We start from the raw sequence: 27953 nt of genomic DNA on the forward strand, positions 1-27953 counted from the left end.
CCCATCACTAGTATGCAGGTGCCTCACCGATTTTTCCTACATAAAAGAAAACTCTTTGTATCAAAGATGTCAAATAAATGTACACGTTTACTATATCCAAAGTCATTTTGATGTATTCAGTTGGTTCCTTGTGGTTTGGTGTTCAGGAGATGCTACCGTGCTGCAAAGGCACGTCATCAACATACACACTGTTTGGGATTTGACAGTTTATTTCAACAAGGGAATATTTCATCCATAAAAGATGGAGCAATATATACATGACAGAGATCCATCACATCGCTTTCATTTTCAGGCATCATAAATTAAATATATTAGCTTGAGAAGAAGGGATTACATTAACCGTTATATGATTACCAGTATAATAAAAGCAACGCAAACAACTACAATCATCAGTGCCTGCATAAAGGTTAAAATAACATTGCATCAAGGGTCAGCCTCGAGTTAGAACGCCAACACATCCATTTTTTTAAGTCCTGCTTTGAAGAGTGTGAGGCAGATGATTATTTGACCCAGCTGCCCTGTCCAATCCGGTGACTCCAGTTGGCGGAATTTTGATCCAGTTAGCAGTAAAATATTGTGATCTCATGAAGCTCAAATGAGCTGAGGAAAGCACACTAGTCCAAATCACTCCTTGTTTTTTCTTTTAACCCAATCCATTGTCACACCTTGTCAAGCATTTTTTTTTTTAAATCTTACAGAGTTCAAATTTGACCATGTTGGTGATCAGTCAAATTATTTAAAAACGATCTTTTCAGCAATGACCGACAGCACCAGTAATCCTAATTTCCCATGCGTGATCTCCATTCCCTTTTGCTCAGCAAAGGGACAAAACAAGGGTTCATAAACTCAACATCCATTGACACGAGAGATGGGCCTAACAGAAAAGGCAAGGAGGATCTGAAAGGATGCACGTGCCAGAGGCTGGAAACCAAGCGGAGGAGTAAACAGTGATAAACATTCCACTGGGCCACCCGGCCAAACGTCCGGTCACTGTAACTTGATGAGTGAAGAATTACAGGCAGCACAAACAAACACAGTCTCTCTCTGAGCCTCTGGAGCTGGGGGGAAAAAAAAGGTAAGCAATAATCAGGACAACGTGTTGATTTTAAACATTAAATATCGCCAAGCGTCAAAATTTGATCACCTTAAAATGTACAATTTGGACTTTAATGTAAATATTGGGGAGGGGTACACGTGAGGCCTTGCAAAAAGCTTGGCCGCATGCATAACGTCACAAATCATGTGACTGTGCCAGCATCTAAAACGGATGGATCAAATTGTTTTCAGTAGTGATGCTTGCCCTCATTAAAACGGTGAAACCACAAATGGATAATCGCTAGAGGTGTAATGCTATATATCTTGGTTTTAAAGGGCAAGTGAAGGTCAACATTGTCTTTACAACAATGTGTTCTCTGCTCCCTTATTCATCGATTTTTTTCCCCTGCCATCTAGGAGTACGTGGTCACCAACATGGTACCCACAGGAAGCAAATAGCCCCAGAGGATGAATGGCAGCCTACGGTACCGTTTGAAAAGAAATAGCTCATCACCAATGTTGGGACATTGTGATTTCCTAAGAATGCTGCAGAAGTGATCATTTGAAAACGGAAACACCTATGCAGATTTTGAGGGATAAAGTGTTAGATATTGTCAGACGTGGGCACGTCAGTAAATCTAGCTGGTTCGTCGTTCGGCCCTCGCAATCGAATCGGCCACTCGTCCGTCGCTTTCATTTTATTTTAACCGCGCTTCTGTCATTGATAAATTACAGGTCGTCACCATTTTTTTTTTTTAGGACTGAATTGGACGATTCATGCCTTACCGGTGGCCCCCATGCAAGACCTCAGCACTTTGAATGAACAGCATCGTGAACAAAAGCTGTTGCCACAGTTGCTGCAGTTCTTCTACAACAGGAAGAGAGAAGTGTTGAGAGCAGTATTTAATGAATAACGCTTCTCCTTAAGTCTCACCCTTTTCTTCAGCACTGAGAAGACAGCATTGCAGCTTGCACAATTGCCTTTGGAAAGAGGAAAACAGGCACCTATTCAGAGCATTATTATTTTAAAACGCGAGCTTTGTCACGCCACTCAGACCTGCGCTGGTGGTGGGGTAGCGTTTGCGCAGTTTCTCTGTCAGCTTGGACACTTTGCTGCGTATAGGTTCATTGCGACTCAAGAGGCCATTTTCAGAGATGGTGTCAAACTCAGGGGCTCCAAGTGGACCATCATCCTCCTCCTAAAAAGGGAGCAAGAGGAGCCCAGAAAAGACCCATACAGCAGAATATCAATCTTAGGCTAGGAATAAAGAAAGCTCCTCATGCAGACAGCATGAAAACAATAAAGCCGTTATACACACTGCATCACGGTGGGACCCATGAACGGAAGGTACTGGGGGGGAGGAATCACTTACTACGAACACCAAAGGGGTTTCCTTTGTGGGATGCAGTAAAACACAATTATGTGACAAGTAGATTAGTAAGGCCAAGATGACCAATTGTCAATGCACATGGGGCAACACTCACCTGCAGGGAAATGGAACTTTCCTGATTTCAATGGAAAGCAGGAGATAAACAGGAATGACATCGTTATTGTTTTTATTCCACCCAGTGAGGAGGAAATATTACTATTCATAATTGTTGTGGCTAATTAACAATTTTGATGATCACTGTTTTTATGATAATGTTGTATTTAAAAAAATAAAATAAAATAAATTGATGAGTTACATAAAGATACGACCTCTCAAAATGTGATGCCCTTAAAACCAGCTAACAGCTAAACAAGGTCAAAGAGATAGACCAAGGCCTACAGGCGGTTTAAATTCAAATTATGTTCACAATTAAAATGAGTCATTTAAATTTCAGGAAAATAACAGAAGTGGTGCAAATGATAAATGATTTATACTAGGGCTTTCATATTTCCTTATTCATGCCAAATATCTGAATAACAGTGCCATCGTTTTATTCATCGGAAAAAAAGCAATCCAAAATAATTGGAAAATGCATTTTTTTTTTCAATTAGATCTTACTCATTAACATTATTAGTTGGCAAAAAAAATACAAATGAAATTAACATCCTATCGCAACTCTGCTTTGAAAATAAAGCATTTTATGCGACAACAAAAGCGTTTGTTGACGGGGCTTGCTCATTCACTCGAATGGACAGACGAGGTGCACACTGCTTATGTACAGCGTTGCTACTTTATCCACAGGAACATATGAAATTGTAAATATGGTTATGTAATATGTATTGTTGTAAAACAATATATGTGTACTCTTTTTCTGCGGCTTAGCGGTGTGTGGCTGGCGGCCGAGTGTGCAAGCTTATGTGCATTTTGATTGGCTGTAGTCATTTGCAGCGTTGCCACATCTTGCAACATGCGGGTGTGTCCTGTCAAATGTCATTTGCTGGCTTGAGCTGTCGATCAAACCCAAACTTCAAAGTTGGTGTGTGGTTGTTTGGCCCGAGCTGTACATGCATATGCATTATTTACTGTAGACTATATCGAAACTAGAGTATGAAGAAGCAGCATCAATACAATCGTGGAAAACACATTCAATAACACGGCGCTAAATATAACTAGAACTGAAAATGTGCTGGTTCACAAATATGTTTTAGTATTAGTTCTGCATTTCCCAGTTTTGCCTCAGGGTTAGCGCCATGATGAGCCTCTAAACTCAAACTATTTCATCGGTTATCAACCGATCCCAATATGAATTTCTATCAGTACTCCATGCCGTATGTGTAGTTCCATCAAAGACTTTAAATTCAGCATGCTTTTGCTGAGACTGGTGTGTCTATATGTACTGGAAATGTTCAATACACACGGGCAAAATTGCAATACCTCAATTGCATCTTTAAAATCATCATCAGGCTCAGCTTCTTCTGCTTCCTCTACACTGCCAGGTGATATGTCCTGCAAGGAATCATAATACTATTATTTATATACATATATATATATATATATTTTTTTTTTTTAAATTCATTTGCTTTACGATTGCGTTCAAAGAAAAATATGGTCATTGCAGCAGTGCCAAAACAACGCTATGGTTTTACATTGTCCAAAACAAAGTGCATAATGGCTCCTTTAGGAGGCAAGGACTGAGTGGCTCTCACCTCCAGACTAGTTGGCGTAGGTGTCCAGTCCAGTACGTTGCTGTGCTCCAATTCTTCATACGCTGCCTCTGACGTCGGGGCCTGGCCGACATGGAACAGCTTCTTCAGGTCCAACAAAACTGGAACACAAGTAACAACCGAAACAACTTTAGTTTTGAACATGTTTATCTTACCAAGCTATTTGTAAAGTTGACCTGACCTCTGTGGAAGTCTCTATTCCAAAAGAAGATGATGCTGTTCAAACCAGCTATCACCCAGCCCACAGGAGCGAGGTAGAGAAGACACACCACTGTAAACAATCCTAAATAAAACCTAGGCAGAGATGAAGAGATCTTTTCAACCAGCTTCATTCAAGCAGAATGTGGTTTTATACCAAGCTCAAAACCAACACATCAAACGGACAATTTTATTGGGCAAAATTATAGCCTTCAAAATGATCAGAATCGGACGGTGTTTTGCTAAAATAGATCAGAATATTATAGATAACATTCATTTGATTATACGCCGACTCGAAAAAGAAAAGCATTTGCATCATCGCCATGGTAACACTGCAACAGCCGAAATGGTGAACCAACAAAGCCACCATTGAGTCACAAATTAATGCTAATTTTGCCGTTGCGAATGCTGGCCTGACTATTATCCATGAAATAATGGTGAAGTAGATTACCTACTCACAAGGACTTCAACAATGTTCCAATCGTACCTTGATGATGTGGTGTGATTGTCCCAGTAGAGGACCTTGTAAAGTGTCTCTGCTGACTGACAGGCTGAAGACAGCATGTCATCCAGGTGCTTCAACCTAAAGACAGGAAAGATGAGCCTACAAATGTGTACATTGAATCGTATGCCCACTGGGCCTCTTGATTGGCTGCGTTCTTACACGTGACTTTTGCTACAGTCCTGCCGTGGACGAGTCACAAATGCATGTAGCGATTTGCAAATGTGTATGTAGCTACACATTTAGACCAAAAGGGGGCGATCGTACTCTAAAGCTGCACCAGGCGGACCACCGATGGAGTCTTTAAGGCGTGCAGTGGTTACTAAATACATAAATCAGTTTAAAAAAAAAAAAAAAAGGGTTAACCAAAAACAATAAAGGAAAGCATTGTTAATGTATCAATTGGCTGGTGTGGGGAAGTCTCATCCGTTTTTGTTTGTTTTTTTTTGCTTCAGTGATTATATTATTTGTATAATTTTGTTAGCGTATCGATATGTAATGTTCTCGCTACTACCTCTAGAGGGCAGTAGTGCTTGGGCTATTTAGTTCTATGACCAGATGTTAGTGTGGACGAATGAGGAAATATTTTAATATCGCCGTTATTGGCACATCCCTAGCGGTCAAGGAACAAAGTCACAATTTGTCACAAGCGTTTTCCACTAACATAAAAAATAATCAAGTCAGTGAAAACATTTCTTACAGGTCTTTGACTTCCAGCATAGCCTCCTGTTTACTGAGATGGACCATCTGCAAATCTCTGCGGTGTACTGTATGATAGTGCCTCCTCTGGAGTTCCGTTTCTGAGGCTCTGCCCCAGCACCTGTCCTGCAGGTAGCCCAGGGCAGCAGGTATTGTGACTGCCACCAAACATACTGACAACCAACCCACTGATAGAGGAGAAGAAGAGGCCAGTTCAGTTAGTTGTAGCCACCATTAACAGATGAACCCTAGACTTACCTTCATTAATAGTGCAACAGAAGACATTGAGGAATATGCAAACAACCAGCGAGCACAGGGGCATCCTCCACCTGAAAATAATTAAAATGAATTGATTAAAAAAGGTTAACGTCCTGATTTGACCAAAATGTGATTGAAAAAAAAAAAAACAATACATAGAGAACTTCAGAGGGCTAAGTGCTATCATGCATAAAATGCTTTATCTTATAATGTGAGATTGCAGCTCAATGAGCATCTATAAAGCCTTAAATCCACTTTTTCCCCCTCAAAACCTTTTCTTTGACTTATTTGTAAATCACACACACACACACCGCGGAAGGTCACTAGTGATAGGAAAGAAGAAAAGTGATGTACATAACTAAAAAAGTAAATTACCACAAGGTAAGAAGTTTACTATATAAATAACTTCTCTCTGTCCTGGGTACTTGGTGGAATACGGCGAAAGCAAAATCAGACTTGTAAAATATACGCTACATGAGGTCAATTTGCCTTCAGTAACTCTCCCTCTGCCCTTACCTAAAAAAAATGCATGATGCATCACAATGTTAAAACATTACCTCAATCACTGTACCGTTAATAAACATTTTATGAAGGCAGCAGTTTGACCTCAAAACATAAAAACTATTATTTCTCATGGGAAAAGTTGAACAAATTGAAGGTCAATTAGTATTCCTCAACAGTCCGTGATCCGAACACACCCTAGCAGGAAGCGGGCCAGCTCCATAGCATCTGTTACTGGTTCCAGAAAAAGTGCCATCCTCTTATAGGATACAACCATGTTGAGGAGGTCAAAGTTCAGTGTAGATCTTGGGCTTCCAAGTTCAGAAGCATCTGGAGACCCCAGCGTCTCCTTGGATATAGTGTGCACGAGCTCGCCCCTTTCACCTGCACCCTGGTAAGGGTCCGATGACGCCGCTGCACTGTGCATCATAATCCTGTGCATGATAAGGAAAACAAAAATTTTAAGATGATGCTAGTGTCACTTTTATTCCCGAATTGCGATTGTGACTGTTTTAGAATCCTATAAAAACCAACAATATTGGCCTGCTGGCCCCATATGGCAATATGCCATACCATTCGGTGTACATGTTATCATTCTGTACTGCGTGTAGGCTCCTCGTTAAAGGTAAATATTTTAGGCACCGGAAATATTGTTGGTATGAATCTGTGATGAATGTAATTGCTACATTTGCCACTTGAAAACTGACACGTGGTGGTGGTGGTGGTGGTGGGCGGGCGGGTGGTGGGGGGGTTGTTACACCTGCTAATACTACTGTACTCGCACCATTCGCAAATAATTTTCTTGATCGTTAAAGTTAACGGATCCATTGCGCTATTGTATATTTTGAGTGGCTTTATTTTCTGCCAAGTGTCGCATTTGTTAGGATGTCCAACACAGCACGTAACGTGGTAGAAACACGCCAACGCATTACAATCAATTCTAAAATACCTGTATGAAGAGGAACATCGTTTCTGGCCATCTTGCGATCAATACGAGATGGTACTTTGACCCCTCGGGGATCCAGCAAAAATTGGAGACGTTAAACTACCATTTGCTTATTCTCGTTTGCTGTATACAGTGAACCCTCGCTACTTCGCGGTTCACCTTTCGCGGGTTCAGTGCTTCGCGGGTCTAAAAAATATTCGGGGGCATTGTAGTTTCGCCGAGCGGCACGACAGGGCGCTGGAGCGGTTAGACGGCCGGCGTGCGCCGAAGAAGAGCGTGGGCGACGAGGAGAGTGGACGAAGAAGAGCACGTTCCCCCGGGCACGATTTGGGGCGACGTTTCGCGCGGTTCGGACCGTACCAGAGCTCCGGCCAGCGTGCGTGGCAGTTAAGCCGAAGAGGAACACCTTCCGCCCGGGCACTAGCGGGGCGACATTTCGCTCCGTTCGGGACCGTGCGAGAGCTCCGGAGGAGACCGGCCGGCGTGCGTGGTAGTTCAGCCGAAGAGGAACACCTTCCGCCCGGGCATGAGCGGAGCGCGAGGCTGTCAGTTATGAATGAATAAATGAATAAATAAATAAACGAAGAATGCCACCTTTCATTTCACAGGGCACACCGGACGGCGTACCAGCAGGTAAAAGTCGAAGTAATTAAATAAATACAAAAAGAAGTAATTGAATAAATACAAAAATAATTGGGAATAAAAAAATAATAAGTTTTAATAATAATTTGTTGTTTTTTTTGTTATAACATGAATTTCACTCTCTCTCTACCCATATATATATATATATATATATATATATATATATTTTTTTTTTTTTTTTTTTAAGCATTTTTGAAGGTGCGCCGCTACTTCGCACTTTTTTTTTTAAGCATTTTTGAAGCTGCGCCGCTACTTCGCGGATTTTCAGTTTTCGCGGGTGGTCTCGGTCCCCGAGGGTTCACTGTATTCCAGTTTAACCAGTCCGATGCTTTGGGTTAATGGGATCGGGAACTTGAGCCCCAAACTAGCAAAATTTTTGAATACTCAACAAGAAATTATGTTCTTGTGAGACGCGGATGAAACGTAAAGATCAGGCTTAAAAGATGTAAGTTATGTTAGTTGATAACTTACCCGAGCTACGTGTCCAAACACAGCAAACTTGAGAACGGCAGCGGCGGTTAGCTCAGGCGACACTAGCATGTTCCGCCGACACCATAATCCCGGAGGAAGGACAAGCCTCCAACTTCATCGACCCAGGCAACATGACATCGTCTTATTGCATGAACACAAACCTACCGACTTGTGTTAACGATTAATGGCGTCCTGTCCTGCATTTTAACGAGCTATCCCGTTGCTTCTTTCGACGAGCTATGCGAACGTCAGTAGCATGATCATCTGCTTCCTGTTCGTCCAGACTGAGCAATCGATCGTCGAAAAGGCACACGTGACCAAAAGAGTCAACGATAGGCGGTATGAGTTTTACCGAGGTGGAAATGCAAACAGAACAAGTGTGTACTGGTTGTGCAATTATGTAGAATTAAACTATAACGTTTTATCAGGATAAAATGGAAAAACTTCTTAGTGTTCGTCTTTCCAAACCGTATAATACCATAGCCAATTTCCACGTTTCACAACAGTAAGAGTCCACATTTTTTGTTTAAGACGATAACGCAATCATCAAATACAATAACATATATATTTGTAATGTTTTATATCCTCAATATTACATAGATACAAAGTCTGAACTACAGTAATTGCTTGAGATTATGTACATCATGAATATTTATATTTTGCGTTTCTAAATCGTATTGACGGTTTATATAATTAGAACATGATAGTAGTGGCATTAAAAAGTGGATTAAACCAGGTAAATCCCAATTTAGGGCCCAGGGACCACGTGCACAGTCTGGCGCGTCATTTAACAATACTGATTTATTGAGTTAAAAAAAACATTCTTGAGTAACATCAAAACACTTTGACTTGACTTTGACTGAACTGCAGATCCTGTGTCAGTTCCGGCTTTTATAATGGTATATATAATTACTTTTAACTAACCCTAAAAAATAGGTAAATATTATCCAAGTTATTTGTAACAAAGGCAAATTTCTATTTTGATTCACATTTTTATATTACTTATTTTCAAGGCAACGTGCTTGTCTTTAAGTTCAAGACAATACCCAATAATTAAATGTATAAATTAGGGGTATTAAATAACATAGTTTTCATTAATTATGAGTTGCGTTGTGTTTTACTTATGGAGAATCATCAACACGCATAAGTGAGAGATTTTGGGGATACACAAGCTAACAAGGTCGTAACATAGAAGCCGCGCCCCTGCCAGGAGGAGGCTCTCAAAATCAGGAAAAACATACTCGACCGCAAATAATCACAAAGAGTTCCATATCATTGTAATAACAATGTCCGACAACAGACTGCAGAGTTCTAAAGGGACAGTGACAATGACATCTTTTTTGGACACTTTTCGTTGAAGGGCGTCACCGCAGCAGCTTTTTGTCCCCAACGCTTCCTGGTTCCCGCGAGGGGTGGCGCTCGCAAATTGACGCGACACTTGAAGCCGTTCTTTTTGGGCAACTATACGTCCGTGAGGGGAAAAAAACTCCTCCTTCGGACCACCATGTCCCCTGAGATTTTGTATGATCAATTGTTGACAAGTTTGAGTCCAGGTCCGATTTATCGCGCCATGGAAGTCAGGAGGTAAAGAGCGAGCGACCGAGTGAGTGGATACACAAAATTGTATTGGATTGTAGACACATTAAGCGCTTGTATTGTATTCTTTTAATATGGTTAAATCCCCGTTGAAGAGCTATGTGGTAGAGTCTCAGTTGCTACTTGGTTTTGTGTTGGGATGTTCTAAATTTCAATTGTGTTGACAAAATAGCAAGGATACATTTTAAGGCAATAAACAGTCAGCCAAGGTCAGTGTTGTACATGTACTACTAATATTCAATATGCATAATGTATCGCTGTTGATTAAATCAAGTTTTATTGCTTTTATTTCAAATCCAAAATAACAGATTAATCTAAGAATGGTAGCTCATTTTAACACTGAAATTATGTCTTGGACACAGGCGGGATTTCACCTGGTGACTGTATTACTAATGCTAATCATAACAATAAGCACTCATATATGAATGCTTGTTTGAACTGCCCGGGATTGCCTGGCGACCAGTCCAAGGTGCCCCAATTGCATCAAGTCAGCTGCGATAGGCCCCAGTTCCAGCTACCCTAATGAGGGAAGGCGGTCCAGAATTTCCCCTGTAGAAGTTAAAACAGAGGTAGACTTGATAAGTTTTCGGAATTTGGAGACTTACTTGGTTAAATTTACGAAAGATTTGACTTGACTTTGATTTGCTATTAATGAGAGTTAACTGAAACTGGAACACGACTAGACGAGTCGTTCCTGTTTGTAATTAAAAATCAACATTTTCAACATAGTCGCTGCCCCTTTTTATTTTTATTTTGAAATATATTTTTTGTCCACAGCAAAAAGAACAACATAGAACTTCAGTAACTGTCCTGCTGTCTATAACACACGGGCTCGCCCTCCTTCGGCTTTCGCTAACTCCCTTGACTTTCTCATTCGGTCACCGGCTCAGCCTATACGCATTCATGGTCATACAGTCCGTTGGCATTTAAATAATTATTCGTCACCACCACATACGAAACGTAACCTTTAATCTAATAAAGAAGATGATTTCATCATCCTTTGTTTTACTATAAACCAAATTAGGGGTTCTAATTGGCATTGAGATACCACCCATTGTACCAAAATTGTGCGTATATTTTGTTGTGAGCGTGTATAGTGAATATTAATTGATTTATTGTTGGAAATCAGGCTCGAGTGATTGAATCGATCCAATACATTCTACTCAGTTGACTGGGCACCCTCATGGCCCCTGCAAGGACTTGGCACTTCTGGGCCCATTGCCAGGACAGCGCGTCCTCTGGACCAGACCTGGAGAGGGAGAAATTCTGGGAGGAGCTGTTTGATCAACTGGATCTCAACAAAGATGGTTACATTGACATACATGAACTACGTAAAGGGCTAGCGGGGCGGGGCCTATCCAGAGCCTCACTGGAGAGGGTAAGACTCCACTTGCTGCGCTTACCTGCATTCTCATATCATGCAGTGCCAATGAAGTATGAAAGTGTATGAATGGAAAAATATATCGACTGATCCAAATATTGACCGAATTGATGGAGCTGTAATGACTTTGTTTGCCTTTATAATAAATCATTTTGCTGTTCTTTTGCTCTGTGGCAGTTACAGATAAAATGAGAGATAGTGATGGTTTTTGTTCTTCGGGTATGTAAATGTTTATAGTCCCTGTTAAGCAGTGACGGGCCTTGCATTTCATACCTAGGCCTATATATATACACAATATATCGTTCACTTAATATTGTTGAGGGCAGCAGGTGATTTATTTATTTATTTATGTTGAGAATATATGCACTCACCCAGCTATAAACTCACCGGCACATGTATTTCTTCTTTACTATACTTGTTATACTATATTTTGTTTTAGTGATACAAGAGATGGTAAAATTTGTCATAGAATGACAGTGAGACAAAGTTACCCCCACCATATTTTGAAACGGCGGCGCGATAAAAGACTGGTTGTCACGATGGCCTCACAGTGCAGAGGTTGTGGGTTCGATTCTGGCTCCGGCCTTCTTGTGTGGAGTTTGCATGTTCTCCCCTGTGTGGCTTTTCTTCGGGTTCTCTGGTTTCCTCCCACATTCCAAAAACATGCATGGTCGGTTGATTGGGCACTCTAAATTGCCCCTAGATTTGAGTAGAAGCGGCTCAGATAACGGATGGATCTTTAAGATCTTTAATCGTAACAACATACGAAGCCCAACTTAATTGTGTACTCATGATCTGTCTCTGTCTCCGTCTTTGTCCATATTTGTTTTGGCCAAAGCATGTGGGTCATAGTTGGCTTTGACTTCCCCAGGGTGTGCATTTGGGTGCAACATGATGTCTATTTTGGTTACGTGGCGCAGGACTTTGTAAGATGAGAATGGCAAACTACCAGGGTGACAAACCACCAGTGGCTGCCAGGTCTTCACTGTCCTTGACCGCAAAAATAATCATTTAAATCAATTCAGATTTTGCAAATGTGTGTGTCAAGTTTAACGTGTTCTTTACAATAATAGACCTTATTTTGGCAGAAAGACAAAACAAGCGCATCTTCATTTTAGAGCCGGAGCACCTCCCTGGGCGTTCCAGCGCACAGAGCTGCTGCGCCTTCCGACACACCTGACGATTGGGTCACAAAAATGATGATTGCTCGATGATTATTGCGAACGGCTACTCGTTGGATTCACACTTGACCCCCGTTGTACAAACTCCGTGACTTAAGAGCTTCCAATGTTCCTCTGAAAGCTACCGCTGACATCAGCTTATCCGCCAATTTTCAGACCTGACTGTCTGTCTTTTCAGATTGTAGAAGCAGGGGACACCAACAAGGATGGAGTGCTTGACTTTGAAGAATTCATTCAATACCTTCGTACCCATGAAAAGCAGCTCAAACTCATGTTTCGCAGCCTGGACAAGAACAATGATGGTCAGTGGCTACACTCCAAACACGTTTTAATCCCCATAACAAGGCCCCATTGTGTTAAAATTCACATATGGCATGTTTTATTACTTTATATATGTGGGTGGCGACATCCAGGTGAGATAGATGCAATGGAGATCCAGCAGTCTCTGCATGCTGTTGGCTTGGAAATCAGTCTCAGGGCTGCTACCAAGATTTTACAAAGGTCTGTGTCACGATTGCAAAATCATTCACATGGTCTTCACTGCTTTCACATAACTACACTTTTGGCAGAAAAACCTTACAATTACCGTATTTTCAGGACGATAAGCCGCTACTTTTTTCCTAGATTTTGAACCATGCCGCTAATACAACGGTGCGGCTTTTCAGTGGGTTTTTCTTTCAGCGGTAGGGGCGATTTATAGTTAAAAAAATACGCTAAATAAATGTCTTTTTTTTTCTCTCTTGGGTTTGTTCTGTTTTAATTAGCAAAGTTGTTGCCGTGTTAAAATGCACTGTTTTAACAATCTGTTTATGTACCTTTATGCAGTGATGGGTAAATGAAGCTTAGAATCTGCTTAAGGAAGCAGTTGTAGTATTTTTGGACTCCTGTAGATGGCACTCTCTGTTCAATGTTGAGCTGAAAGCACACTCATTTGCCAGTTTTTTAAACCCTTTATTTAAATCAACATTGCCATCTAGTGGACACAATAATATAATAACTGGTTCGTGAAGCAAATTTGAAGCTTCATTTTTATGTGCAGTCACAGTGCAAAATTGTTCGATACATACAGTTAACAACTAATCTTTTTCAACATAGAAAACTGCGGCTTATATGCAGGTGCGTCTTATAGTCCGGAAAATATGGCACTATTTCGTCGCAAAGTAGTTGTACAGTTTTTTTTTGTAATAATGCCAAATGTCCAATACATCTGGCAGTATAAATCATGTAATGTCTGCGGAAGCTCTATTGCTTTTCTACAAATATTTTAACATATATTATTTTATTATATATATATATATACACACACACACACACACACACATTTCCTGGTCGTGAAACCAAGGCTTTTATTTAGATATGTGATAAACTTCTGTTTTTGTGTCTTGAAAGTCGCTGTTTTTCACTTTCTCTGTTGGTTTCATACTGTGCCAGTAGATGTTCATGTTGACACTGTGCTGGTAAACCGCTGTGGTGTTTTCAATGACATTTCTACTTATCTCCCTCTTCAATCAACCTTGTTTATGTGTGCGTGCATGCGTGTGTGTGTGTCAACCAGTATAGACAAGGATGGGACCATGACCATAGACTGGATTGAATGGCGGGACTACTTCCTGTTCAACCCAATCACAAACATGGAGGAAGTGGCGCGCTACTGGAAACGTTCAATGGCAAGCCGGCACACATGAATTCATTCTAAAGAGCAAAATTGCTTTTCATAATCAGTCAGGCTTAATGTATTTGAAAGCATAAATTGCAACACACATTCTTTGCACCACAAAATGACATTGAAAGTGTTAACGGGATTGTTTGAAAACAAATAATAATAATAATAAAATGCACTCCCCATGTTTATTAGATGTTGGATTTAGGTGAGCAGATGACGGTTCCAGATGAATTTTCAGAAGAGGAGAAAAAGTCTGGCTATGTATGGCGGCAGCTAATGGCAGGAGCCTTGGCTGGATCCGTTTCACGGAGCGGGACCGCTCCCTTAGATCGTCTCAAAGTTTTCCGGCAGGTCAGTTCGTCGCATATGTAATCAGAACCAAATCCCCATTAAAGGGCTGCTTTTAGTTACTCTTCGATATCAGTAAGTGTCACACGTGGAAACCTCTTCATTACATGCTTTGGCAGGTTCATGGTTCTTCTCTGTTTAGTGGGAATGTGCTGGGTGGTTTTCAGTACATGGTCAAAGAGGGAGGAGTGCAGTCCTTTTGGAGAGGCAATGGAATCAACGTTCTTAAAATTGCCCCAGAGACTGCAATCAAATTTACGGCTTATGAAAAGGTGAATAACACTTTATTTCCTTTGCCTTTTTTTTCTTTTCAATGTCTCTGAACATTTTTTAGCACAAAAATACGAGAGATATTTTGTATGCTTTAGTCACATTGGAAAGTGTACGTAAAAGGTTTCACACAAAAAGCATACTGCTGCTTGCCGCAGTCACTTAAAAAAAAAAAAAAAACATGTAGCTGATGTTTTCTTTTTCCCTTGCACAAAAGTTCACATTTAGAAAGAGGTCTCTGTTCTATGAGTCCATAGTTTCAATGTTAGCTTGCTCCTTCCATCTTTAGCCAGAGAGCTACACACCATACTATTTGTAAAAGTTGCATCAATTGTGCTCCTTTTTTGTTAATTTTTGTTTACAACCTTGTTTGTAGATCAAGCAACTCATGTATGGCAGGAAGGATACAAAAAATCTAAGAGTTCATGAGAGATTTCTTGCTGGCTCGTTAGCCGGTGCGACTGCTCAGACCGCCATCTACCCGCTGGAGGTGATTTCAAGCGTTAACGCGCATCCTCAAGACAGGAAATGACAATGTATTCAGTCATTGTGTATAGATTCTCTTTCATGGCATCCATCACTTCTTTTCCCACGTCAGGTGCTGAAAACCCGACTCACGCTTCGAAAAACAGGCCAGTTCTCAGGAATGTCTGACTGTGCCAAGCAGATCCTGCAGAGGGAAGGATTTGCCGCCTTCTACAAGGGTTATGTGCCTAACATGTTGAGTATTGTGCCTTACGCCGGCATTGACCTGGCAGTCTATGAGGTCAGGTGGACAGGATGGTAGCGTGCATCTGCACTCCGCTCTAGGTTCGTCTGATTTCATCTCACTTGGTATCTATTCCCCAGACACTGAAGTTTGCCTGGCTAGGAAGGAACAGAGGAGTTGCAGACCCAGGGGTCATGGTCCTGGTTGGCTGTGGTGCAATCTCCAGCACCTGCGGGCAGTTGGCAAGTTACCCTCTTGCACTGATCCGCACCAGAATGCAAGCTCAAGGTAAGATGAAGGGGGTGCATGTTACAAATTCTATGCAATTTTTTTTTCTAATACAATTTAATAATAATATTCCCTTTATTAGTCCCACAATGGGGAAATTCGAGATTCGAACCCAGGCCTCCTGGGGAGACTGGGTCCTGAATGCGGCGCCTTAGACCACTCGGCCATCCTGGCAGCCAAATTTGATTGATTCTCACATTATCTTAAAAATTGTTAAAATTGTATGTGTCAAATGTTGCCCACTTGGCATCCATTGCAGCCTGGTCATCCTGGAAGGGGGATTCCCCCATCCGCGGTCCCTTCTCAAGGTTTCTCACTTTTTTTCCTTGCCCTCCTGGGGGTTAAGCTCAGGGGATGTCGGTTGTGGTTATGTTAAGCTCTTTCAGACAGTCTGTGAATAAGTGCTATACAAATAAAAGTGACTTGACTCGACAATACAATATATCCATCCATTATCTGTACCGCTTGTACTCACAAGGGTCAGGGGGGGTGCTGGAGCCTATGGCAGCTGTCTTCGGGCAGTAGGCGGGGTCCACCCTGAACTGGTTGCCAGCCAATCGCAGGGTACACAAAGACGAACAAGCATTCAAACACGCAATCACACCTTGGGCCGAATTAGTGTTCAACTAACCTACCATGCATGTTTTTGGAATGTGGGAGGGAACCGGAGTACCCGGAGAAAAGCCACACGGGCACGGAGAGAACATGCATAATCCACACAGGAAGGCGTGAGCTGCGATCGAAGCCACGGCCTCTGCACTGTGAGGCCATTGTGCAAAATGTATATCTGTTCAGCACAACTCTACGTGAGCCGTTGAAATGATACTTTACATACATGCTGCTCCAGTGGAGCACACAAAATATCTTTAGCAGTGGTTTAAATGAGTTTTTTTTTTCTTTCTCCTTTAGCCTCAATGAAAGGATCCACTCAGCCATCAATGTCCGCCTTGATTCACACCATTTTGACTCAAGAGGGTGTGGCCGGCCTGTATCGAGGAATTTCCCCCAATTTGCTGAAAGTCATCCCTGCTGTCAGCGTGTCCTACGTTGCATATGAGTACACAAGGATAGCTCTGGGAGTGGACGTGGAGGGTAGGCAGGGAGGGAAAGGGAAGGTGTAAAAAAAAAAATTAAAAAAAAAATATGTGGCTGGTTTGATGTAACTTCCGTCTGCAAGACATGTTCAGATGTGTTAAACCTGCATGAAAAAAAGTGGACTTTGATGGTGGATGGATTCACAGTGCTGTGACTGCAAGTCTTGAGTGACAAATGATATCAGTGATAGCACTGCCCTGCCTTTGGATGACCTCACAATACATAGACACATTTACGTGAGTTTCATTGCGCTGCATGTACTAGCATATGCACTCATAATTACGAATGAGGACCTGCATGAACTTATCTGAGAAGCAGCATGTGCACCACAAAGGGGTTGTGTGTCTCCAAATGCTAGAGGATTTCTCAGTTTCTTCTTCTCCTCACAGGTGTAATGTAGAGAAGATAGACGACTGTCAAGAGCATTGTTCCAGCGTCCAAAGGTCACCATAAAAGTGTTATAATTGGTGGACTGATTTGTCTCAAGCAAAATTGAGGAAACACTGAAGAACAGAATGGCTCATTAAACAGTGATCACTCAAATAGTGAACGTAGAATTAGGTAATGTTGATCTGTGGTATTACAAGCCAAACTCCAGAGCTGGGCACTTGACCCTTTTTTGCCGGTCAGTCCCCTGCTCTCCGGCCGCGATGTCGATCCCATTCCGGTGTTGACCCGACGTCCTTATTCATGAAAATTGTCGGCCCCCAACCCATAAAAAAAGCATCCTTCAATAATGCCGCCATGGAACGGATGGATTTGTCACTCTCAACCCCAAAAATGGGTGTCCGGAGGGCTGGACCATTCTGCCCTTGGGACAGACTGCCCAGCTCTGCAAAACTGTATAAGACTGTACACTTGCACAGGTCACGTCAGGTCCCGCCAATGTTAGTTTATTAGTGGAGGAGTTTGGGTTAGCTTTTGAAGACATTTCAATGTCAATTGTGTTGTGACCTTTACAGTACCTACTACAATTTGAAAATACAAAGGTTAAAAATCAACTCAATATATTTAATGACAGATGATGATTTTGAAATGAATACCTTCTTTACCTATATTTATGTTTCAATTATTTTATTTATAATAAATGCTTATGTGGATTTGAGTCTTTTTAATAATTGTACATTTATTTTCACTTGTTTTCTGTCACACAAGACGTCACAATTCCAACAAGCGCAGCCCCGAGAAACTATCTGTTGCTTCCACTCCAAACCAGGAGGGGACGCAGTTTTGAGGCGTTGACATCAGCTCTCTAAAGAGAGGAAAAGGGCTGAGAAAGGCCGGACTGGGGAGGGCCGAGGGTATCGTACATTGATTGGTTATTTTAAGCAGGGAACTTTGCCGGCGTGGTAAGCTATCTCCCTCACATTGGCGTTCTTGTTACGCTTCACCCTAGCTTTGGCCTTCCCGCTTCTGCGCAGCCCGACCCGGCCAAAGCCACACGGCCTGCCCCCCGTGTGTCATTTCTTCTCCTTGTGATCACCATGTCCGACTTCGGCTCTTTGCCGACTAACGGCGTCAGCGCCGGAGCGAAAAAAGATGCTTTTGCGGACGCGATGGAAAGAGCCAGACAGGTAAATCGTAATAATTGCACACTGAAGGATGCAACTGTCGAGCCATGTAGCTTTGGGAGTAGCCGCTAGCTCGATTATCCCCGTTGTTAGCTTCAGTTGACTAGCTAGCTTGTGGAGGTATGCTACCGGCAAGTGAATCCCACTTTGAGGCATTGATTGTATTGTGACCTGAGCTGAATCGAGATTACGTTTTGGACTGTCGTTTTTAGAGTAGATCCGTTGTGTATTCCACAATCATAACATTGCCGCTGTAATCGTTTTATGTTTTATCTTGACCACCTAGAATTTTCGTTCAATCTGATTATGTTGCTCAAAAAATATATATTATTCCGTTAAAAGCGCTAAATGAAGCGAAGCTAACTGTCACGTTCGTCTGACCGCTATTTGCAAATGGACTGTGACCATTTACTATGCAATACATTCGCACAGAAGAATTCCAAATAACCTTTGACTGCAATATTTACTATGACGCACCTGTCGTTTTATTTATTTATACATTCATTTATTTATTTATTAATATTGTCGGGTTCACAGTCAAAAACCTAGTGGGTTTTCTTGATGTCGCCAACGAGAAGTGAATGACCAACTGAAAAGGCATCAAAAAGTAAATTGAGGAGAATTAGGTCACTCTTTTGTGTCTATAATAATATGGGGTGTTTGGTTTGTCTTAGAAGACACTCGAGTTTATCCATTCATCTATTTTCTATGTATACTGCTTATTAGAATCACAGGTATGTTGGAGTCTATAAGAGCTGACCTCGGGTGAGATGCAAGGTACACCCTAGACTGGATATGCCAGGCAATTGCAGGGCACACAAACAATCAAATAAGCATTTATATTTACATTTCACTAAGGGTAATTTAGAGTCTTAAATTCCCCAAACGTACATATTTTTGGGTAATCTGGACTGCCCAGTAAAACTCATGCAAACACGTGGAGAACATGCAAACTCCTCACAAGGCTGGAGCTTGGGTTGGTCTTTGCTGACCAGTGAGCAACCGGGCCGCTCTCACGTTAATTCTATTAATTATTGCATTGCGAAATACAAGCAGGCTTAATCAGTTCTTCTCAAAACCAAGAAAGGGTAGAGTAGGGCTGTTCAATATATCGAAGAAAATATCAATATCGCGATATTAGCTCATGCAATATGAATATCGTGAAGACGAGAAATCATTTTCTTATGAAATTGTATCCTTCCGTTTCAGTTTGTCAAGCGCAAACGTAAGTGTGCATCGCTGCCCAATAGTTGAATGTTATGGTAATTTTAAGTAATTCGCGAAGGATACAGTGATCTTTCTTATTTTGCTGCGTGAAAAAAATCTTCAATTAGATAATAAAAATGTAATTTCTTTAGGAACATGTTAAATATCGCAATAACATTGACATTGCTATGTTTAACTACCATATCACATATATCAGGGGTTTTTTTTTCAATATCGTGCAAACCTAGGCTTTTCTGTCTTTTCCTTTTAGGTTTGAACAGATGGAATCATTTATTAAATGCCCAAGCCTAGAATTTCCCAAATGACTTGTTTCAGCACTACAATTGAGTGGATTCAACTCTAACCAAAACTAAAACTTTGCTTTTTCTTTTTATTTATTTATTTATTTTTTAAATGCTGTATTTGCATTGCCTAAGCCCCAAATAGCAGAAGGGATTATGTATTCTTGCACTCATCTTGATGCAGATTGTGTTTAATTGTATATTCTACATAAAACATGATCCGTCTTGAATGTTCAAGTGAGTCTTTCCATCATCCCAGATTGCAGCTAAAATCAGTGGCGAGAGCGGTCACATGGCGAGCAACAATGGAGGAGCCGAAGGTTTTCCATTCGCGGCACAGAAACGTTCCCTCGAGGAAGCAGGTTGACAATCAGCTAAAACTTCATTTTTGTTGTTGTTGTTGTTGTCTGAAACTGTTATAATTGTTATAGGCTTACCATTTGCTTTTATTTAGATGAACCAGATGCCAAGAAGGTAGCTTCACAGAATGAAAGAGATTCTTCATTGTGTACGTTGACTATGCACATTGATTCATCACAACTGCTGGATCATCTCACTTTCCAGCCACTCAAATATTTCTCCTTCTCTTGCAGCCATTGGAGCTCAACTCGCTGCCCTGGCTCAACAGAGGTATGAGTTATATGTATTTTTTTTTAATCATTTTTCATGTTAATTCTTCCGCAGCTCAATGATTTACTGCCTGTATCACTGCTTACAGTGTCAGGCCCGCCACAATGACAATAACAGAGGAGTGCAGAGTGCCTGATAGCATGGTTGGTCTCAGTAAGTCTATCCCCAAGTCCTACACAAGAAATTATAGCTGTGCTTTCCAACAAATGTTCAAATCAAAATTGCAATGGTCTACTCTCCTTATAGTTATCGGCAGAGGAGGTGAACACATAAACAAAATACAACGAGACTCTGGTTGCAAGGTCCAGATTGCACACGGTGAGCATCACGATTACCAAATTAACAACTTTGTGGCCTTCTCTACTTTTTTGTGTACTTTTTACCCCACTTTTCTGCACTATTTCAGATAGTGCTGGTCTTTCGGAAAGAAGTGTTTCTTTGACCGGTCCACCTGATGCCATAAAGTAAGCGCGGTTCATATTTTAACCTTATAGTTTTCGTTACATGCAGTTTTTATTTATGTTCTTGAATAAGATTAGTTTTCGGCTCTGGTGGAAAAAGTTGGGAGAATGGTGATTCGGTAGGATAGTGTAGCTGTATACCAAACTTTCTGGACGACATAATGCACCTGATTAAAAGCCACAAAACCTAAATTTATCTAGAAAAACAAATTTGTACATGAACTGGGCGAATCATAATATTAGCCACGAGGCTCCACATCATAACATGAGAGTCAAAAAGAGCAGTAAAAAAAAATACAAAATAAAAAACACTACAAAAGACAGTTAGTTACACAGGAGTATCTCATGTTGTCACAATAGGCAAATTCTCCGACAAGGTTCACCACACAGCCGTGCAGCTATTGGAAACCAGTTTGTTCAGTGTTAAGCCATTTTAAACTAAAAAGAAGTTTCAAATCCAAACGGGGAATCGTTCACTGTCGTCAACACAATTAGGGAATGCAGATTTTGGGGGCTAGTTTAGACACTGGCCAGATGTGCGTAGTAGAACGATTTAAGTTTTAGGTTGCTTTGTCTGTGCATGAAACCTCTCCAAAAGTATCTACGCTTTTAGGTCATAAATATATCCTTTGTATTTTCTCAGGAGAGCAAAGGATCTCATAGATGAAATCATATCAAGGGGACATGATTCGCCCAATGGACAGACAGGTTCCATGCAGGAGATGGTCATCCCTGCAGGCAAGGCTGGCCTTATTATAGGCAAAGGAGGAGAGACCATTAAGCAGCTACAGGTTTGTAAAATGGGTCAGAAAGTACTAACTCATTTCAAGAAGCCTTGTGAGTGTGTAAATTTGATTATGAACAGTTAAATGGAGCCTCCAAGGTCCAACATTTGCATATCACCGGTATGAAACCAAAACCTATGCCTAAGTTTGATCAATTTATTATTATAATTTTTTATGATACTCTCCATGTGGGTCTGTTATTAGCAACGTAGTAGCCAACAGCTTTGTGGAATTTTCTTAAGGGGGAAAAAAAATCACTAATCACTTCAAACTCCTCTAAAACCCTCCATAACAAATGCATTCTGGAAAAAAAAAAACAATTACTAAAGTACATCACCTGTTTCACCTCTCACACTGCTCTTCTCAGGAATTATGTTCCATTTATGGTATTTAAAGTCGAAGTTGTCCCCAAAATGTTTGTATTGCGGCGATAAAATTCCAAGTTAATGATTATTTACTTAAAAACAGTTTATCAGTTAGAACATTAAATATCTTGTCTTTGTTGGGTATTCAATCAAATATAAGTTGAACATTGAGAAGGGCTCCGCATTGAGAGTAGCCAGATGAGGTGGCTCTGGCAACTTGTTAGGATGTCTTCTGGACAACTCCAGGGTGAGGTGTTTCGGGCATGTCCCACCAGCAGGAGACCCCACATGCTGGGAAGACTGTCTCCCAGCTGGCCTAGGAGCTCCTCGGGATGCCTCCGAAAAGAGCTGGCTGAAGTGGATGGGGAGAGGGAAATCTGGTCCCAAGAAGGAAATGAATGACTGCATGACACTCAGTTATTCAGCTGTGCATCTGTAACATTCTTTTGCAATTTTCAAGGAACGAGCTGGCGTTAAAATGATCCTTATTCAAGATGGATCCCAGCCGCCAAATGTAGATAAACCACTGCGCATTATTGGAGACCCATTCAAAGTGCAGGTACTTGAAAGTCCGATCATGTCATCAAAAAATGCTTTCAGGTTCTTCCCTTTTTGCGTTCCATTCATTTCGGTTGCCCGTTGTTTTGCAGCAAGCTAAGGAGATGGTCAACGAGATTCTACGAGATCGGGATCACGCTGGTTTTGGTGACAGGAATGAATATGGCTCAAGAATGGGGGGAAGTGGCATTGATGTAAGTGTGGCTTGGCTAGAAATTTGGATAAAGTGCTTGAAAGTAATTCTCTCGCAACAAATAGGTTTAGGTCGTTAGATGCAGAGCACCTGATCATAGTATTTCTCTCACTGCCATATTTTTCTTTTATCGTAACAAAAGTAAAATAGTTTCGTCTGGATCATTTTTAGTAAGGATACAGTATTGTGTTAGAATAACTTAATGTTGCACAGCAGCTGAAGCACAAAATGCTTAAATTGACTTTGAAACGTGCTTGAGTACAACAGTCATTTGTGTGATTTTTACAGGTAGCCGTCCCTCGCCACGCAGTGGGGGTCATAATTGGAAGAAGTGGGGAGATGATTAAGAAAATCCAGAGTGATGCTGGAGTGAAGATACAGTTTAAACCAGGTGTGTGCTTTTGCAAACATGTTTTGCACGTATTCATGCATGTTTTGTCAGGCGTATACTTGAATGTAGCGTTGTCCTGATCTGATCACATGAAAAATCGAGAATTCAGCATTCCAGTTTCTCAGTGTCTGCTGAAAAAGATTGGATTTTAAAATGAGTTTTTAGTTCCAATGTCAAGAATAAAATATTTTACTTGATTTGAATCACTGCTGATTTACAGCCTTACAAAAAGATTTCATCTTTTTTTTTAAAAAGACATTTCCATTTAGCGTTATAATAAACAGCCAACTTTCCAATCTTCCCGAGAGTTTTTTTTTCTTTTTTGAGAGAGCAATTTTTTTTTTTTAATTCTTTTTTTGTATTGCCGAGAAATTGGATCAGGACTATTAAAACCAAAGACTCGGATTCAGTTGCCAAAAAAGTGTGATTGGGACATCCATACCCTTATCTTCGTCTTTATAAATGTCTTTCAGATGATGGCACCACTCCTGAAAAAATTGCTCACATTACGGGTCCTCCCGACCAGTGTCAACATGCTGCCTCCATCATCACAGACCTGCTACAGAGTATCCGTACCAGAGATGACGGTGGTCAGGGGGTAAGAGAACTTTTTTTTTTTTTTTTTTTTGCTCGTTTTGTTTATTTTTATGCATATACCGATATCAGTTCTGTTAAACGTCTGTACTCACGCTCAAAATAATAATTGGAAAAATCCGAGTTACCGTCTCACCAGCTTTGTGTACCGTAATCGCTTGTTTATCGCTGTGGTTGCATTCCAGACTACTTAACACTAGTGCTGGGTGCTTGTGTAAAAATGAATCATGATTATTTGGATTGGCATATAAATCACGATTAATAAAGATTATTCATTGATTTCAAAATGTTGTATTTATTCAACTACCAAAACTCAATTTTGAGTTGTCCTGGAAAATGTTTTCCTCCCTCTGCTTTTCCTTGCCTTGTGAGTGGACCCAAATGGGTTGAACAGATGTTGTCTGTTTTCAGCTGCCTGAAATGGGCAAGATTGAGCTATAGTGGTTTTCTGCTTCATCTCTGCTTCTCACCGGCACAACGCCCCACATGACTTCACCATCCAATCAAATTGCATATTCATTTAGTACGTATGTACGTTCATGCATACGAGACGAACAGCCGTACGCACGGTGTGTATGGCTGTTTGTCTGTGTGTGCGCCCTGCGACTGGTTGGCCACGTACAACCTGAGGAGTTCTTCTTGTTTTGGTCCGTCTTTACTAGCTTGTTTCACGAAAGAGTTGTTTTGTTCCCCAGGGCCCCCCTGGTGCAGGGATGCCACCTGGAGGACGGGGACGAGGTCGTGGCCAGGGGAGCTGGGGTCCTCCGGGGGGAGAGATGACCTTCTCTGTTCCTGCTCACAAATGTGGACTTGTTATTGGTAGAGGAGGGGAAAATGTCAAAGCCATTAACCAACAGACTGGTGCATTTGTCGAGATGTTACGTCAGCCCCTGCCAGATGGGGACCCAAATTTCAAAATGTTCACAATTAGAGGTTCCCCGCAACAGATAGACTATGCAAAGCAACTTATAGAAGAAAAGATTGAGGTATATTAAAGTGCTCCTTGTTATTGCAATGTCTAGAATGAACTCAAGTTGACAAAAGTACTGATTAAGGAAACGTCTTGTTTACCCAGGCCCCGTTATGTCCTGTGGGCGGTGGTCCAGGTCCGGGAGGACCCGGTGGTTCCATGAACCCCTATAATCCCAATCCTTATAATGCTGGACCTCCTGGTGGTGCACCACAGTATGTAAACCATTGAATGTGGGATTTACTTAAACTTTTAGCCCTCAACTAGACTTATTTGGTGAATGTAAACAATTCAAGTTATCATCCCTGTCTTGACAGTGGTGGTGCGCCAGGTGGTCCCCAGTACTGTGCTCAGAGTTGGGGGAACAACTACCAGCAATGGCAGACCCCAGGCCCTCAAGACCCCAGTGAGTACTCAACATTCTAGTCATCAATGCTTGTTTTGTCCAAGTCCAAGGTTGACGCTGCGTCATGAAATCTTTTAGCCGATGTGGCTAAACGGTATATAAAGCTCATAGCCACATTTGAGTGTTGTTAGCCATGACATCACGCAGTGCCGCCTGTTTCGCTGCACTCTTGAGTACAATGACAATAAAGGGATTTCTAATTCTAATTTCTAATCTTGCAACTTGCGACGCTCATGCATGTCAGAGCCTAAATAACATAACATTTTAGGGATTTTTTTTTTTCGAGTTGCTAGCATAGCTTGGTCTCTAACTGCCTGTTGTGGTGGTAGAAATGGGCCAAGTTTTCAAAGTGGCAGTTGTGCCAAATTGCTCATCAAAGCGAGTGACACAGTTTAGAACCTGTATATCTGGACAGACACAGCAGTGATAGCTTAATTACTGTCTGCTCTCCTCTTCAATCACAGAAAAATACCGCAAAACGTTGACATTTGATAGACATTCTCTGAATCAAAACCGCTTCAAAACAACAACGCCTGGCATTACCGGAAAGGGCAATGTCTTATGAGATTTTACCGGAAGTACGTCATACCATTCCTGATGGCCACTACTGACATCAGCAAATGCGAGTAGGCTACTAGCAAGTATGATGACTAACAGCATTGCCAATGCTCTTTAAAAAGTAACAAGCAAAAGCATCGATCCAATTACAATTACAACTACTAAATTCCACGTAAAGGTTGGTTGTATTTTTAGTTTTTATTTTTGCGTTTCCATGCCCGTCCATCAAAAGCTTATCATAAAAAAGTTTGGGGACCTGGTCTAGTTACAAAAATCCAAATGATAGTGTACTTTACATTGTACAGAATTGACTGAACCAAACCCTCTTACCAACAGATAAGGCAGCATCAGACCCAAATGCAGCATGGGCGGCCTACTATGCACAGTACTACGGTCAGCAGCCAGGGGGCACTATGCCAGCACAGACCCCAGCCGATCCTGGAGCATCTGGGGACCAAAGCCAAGCAGCACAGACTGGGGGTCAGCCAGACTACACAAAGGCTTGGGAGGAGTACTACAAGAAGATGGGCATGGGTACGTGTGTATCAGAAACCTTTGCTACATAATGTTAATGAGTCCCTTTAACTAGCCTCTTTGTCAAATGAAATATAGTTAGAGTGTGCACTGTGCTATTCATTTTTTTTTTTAGTCCAACCTGCAGGAGGGCCAGTGGCTGCTCCCGGAACTGCGGCGGCACCAGCTGGAGGAGCAGCACCTGGAGGCCAGCCGGATTACAGTGCAGCCTGGGCAGAGTATTATAGACAGCAAGCTGCCTATTATGGTCAGGGAGGGCAGGCCCCTGGGCAAGCAGCTCCACCACAGCAGGGACAACAGGTACCCTCTCACGGTTAAGCATTCTCCAATGACAGGAGAAAAGTTTGAATATCAAAATATCTTGGAGGAATTCCTTGGAATACTGCTTGTTCAAGCACTCCTGTACTTCCGTCTCACACAAAGTTGCATGTCTGTGATTTCTATTTGCAGGCGCAGTAATGAAGTTTTGTGTGGGTGGATGGTTTTGTTGCCGCTTGGGACTTCTGCTGATAGAGATTTCTGTTTTTGGCTTCAACAATTCAAGACCATGATTGCACCATCTACTCTTATTTCAAAATCTTACTTTTAAACATGATAGCTGACTGACTTGTACCTCTCCCTCCCGAAATGGAATAAGGGAAAGTGATTTGCTCAAGCATTGAAATGATCCCCTGATTAACTAACTTGATAAGAATTTGTTCCTTACTTCACCCACACCTTGTAATAAGCCTTTGTTTTCAAAACTATGTACCATAAATTAAGAGTATCTTGACTGCACAAGCTCTACAGCAATCACATCCAGGTTAATGAGTTTTACTTTGCAGTATGTTTTATTTTGAAATTCTGTTTTGATTAAAAAAAAAAACTCTTCTGGTACTTTTTAAACCACATTTAAAATGTCTGTTGAAATTGCGGATGTAATTTAGCCTGCAAGTATTTACCATTTCATTCACTGTATTTTTTTTTTCCACATGGGGATTGTGCGTGTTTGCAGGTTTGCTGTAAAATGGCAGTAGCTCATATGTTGGCTGATTGTGTGTGGGTGTGTCTCCCCTCTGGTTACTTCTACAACTTTATCAATGGATGATTCTTTTTTTTTTTTTCGTTTCCTTAGGCTCTCATCATTGTATTTTGTTATTTTTTTACAGCTTGTTTTTAAATACTTAAAAATAAAAGATTCGGATCTGCAACATCTGCTTTAGTCAAAGAATTTAGAAATGTGGTCTATCGAGATATATTTAGATCAGTGTTAAATTTGGTTTTCATCAAGAACCTCGTCGTAGTTGTTACCATCAGGGGGCTGGTTATACGGTGAAACCACAAAAATGTATGATCTTATTTTATATCAGAGGAACCTAAATAAGTGACAGTATCTAGCTGAATTCTAATTGGATAAATACTTTCATCTAAAAATAGAGCACTGGTAAGATATAATTTGATATGAATGTGAAGAATCACGAGTGTGTATAAAGTCAATGTCGTCAATGTTAATTTTCGTTGACGTTTGTTACACCAGACCGGTCTGACAGGAAGGCTCGAGACAGCAAAAGGT

At 41.3% G+C, this 27953-nt stretch overlaps 3 protein-coding genes across 10 annotated transcripts; 2 read left to right on the forward strand and 1 right to left on the reverse strand.

The window, feature by feature from the left end:
• Positions 1-191: 191 nt before the first annotated feature.
• On the reverse strand, positions 192-8689 carry zfyve27 (zinc finger, FYVE domain containing 27). Of its 4 annotated transcripts, none has more exons than XM_088302412.1 (14): positions 8347-8689; positions 6485-6721; positions 5787-5857; positions 5530-5716; positions 4815-4910; positions 4311-4423; positions 4112-4230; positions 3840-3911; positions 2521-2541; positions 2409-2429; positions 2093-2234; positions 1970-2016; positions 1822-1903; positions 192-1058 (listed from the first exon to the last, which is right to left on the reverse strand). In XM_088302412.1, exons 2-14 carry the CDS (start codon positions 6715-6717, stop codon positions 988-990), a joined length of 1275 nt encoding a protein of 424 aa, XP_088158538.1. In that variant the 5' UTR covers positions 6718-6721; positions 8347-8689; the 3' UTR covers positions 192-987. The 4 variants fall into 4 exon arrangements, with proteins under 4 accessions (XP_088158538.1, XP_088158537.1, XP_088158539.1 ...); XM_088302411.1 differs by having other exon boundaries at positions 2355-2429; XM_088302413.1 differs by lacking the exon at positions 2409-2429 and having other exon boundaries at positions 8347-8688.
• Positions 8690-9586: 897 nt separating this feature from the next.
• Positions 9587-17977, forward strand: slc25a23a (solute carrier family 25 member 23a). Of its 5 annotated transcripts, XM_088302410.1 has the most exons (12): positions 9588-9949; positions 11110-11320; positions 12683-12806; positions 12918-13005; positions 14060-14171; positions 14360-14518; positions 14635-14787; positions 15162-15275; positions 15384-15551; positions 15635-15782; positions 16692-16874; positions 17267-17977. In XM_088302410.1, exons 2-12 carry the CDS (start codon positions 11126-11128, stop codon positions 17275-17277), a joined length of 1455 nt encoding a protein of 484 aa, XP_088158536.1. In that variant the 5' UTR covers positions 9588-9949; positions 11110-11125; the 3' UTR covers positions 17278-17977. The 5 variants fall into 5 exon arrangements, with proteins under 5 accessions (XP_088158534.1, XP_088158535.1, XP_088158536.1 ...); XM_088302408.1 differs by having other exon boundaries at positions 9587-9930; positions 11072-11320; positions 16692-17977; XM_088302409.1 differs by having other exon boundaries at positions 9587-9930; positions 16692-17977.
• Positions 17978-18113: 136 nt separating this feature from the next.
• On the forward strand, positions 18114-27591 carry khsrp (KH-type splicing regulatory protein). The gene is made up of 18 exons (XM_088303278.1): positions 18114-18451; positions 20216-20318; positions 20411-20464; positions 20550-20586; positions 20675-20739; positions 20833-20904; positions 20993-21050; positions 21691-21838; positions 22658-22756; positions 22848-22949; positions 23237-23339; positions 23813-23937; positions 24629-24919; positions 25009-25118; positions 25221-25309; positions 26204-26401; positions 26517-26701; positions 26852-27591. The coding sequence occupies exons 1-18, from the start codon at positions 18362-18364 to the stop codon at positions 26858-26860; spliced, it is 1938 nt and encodes a 645-aa protein (XP_088159404.1). The 5' UTR covers positions 18114-18361; the 3' UTR covers positions 26861-27591.
• Positions 27592-27953: the final 362 nt, after the last annotated feature.

This window comes from Idiotropiscis lumnitzeri, chromosome 8, assembly GCF_059441095.1.
Source record: "Idiotropiscis lumnitzeri isolate Australia: NSW breed Sydney's pygmy pipehorse chromosome 8, RoL_Ilum_1.0, whole genome shotgun sequence".
Classification (NCBI taxonomy): domain Eukaryota; kingdom Metazoa; phylum Chordata; class Actinopteri; order Syngnathiformes; family Syngnathidae; genus Idiotropiscis; species Idiotropiscis lumnitzeri.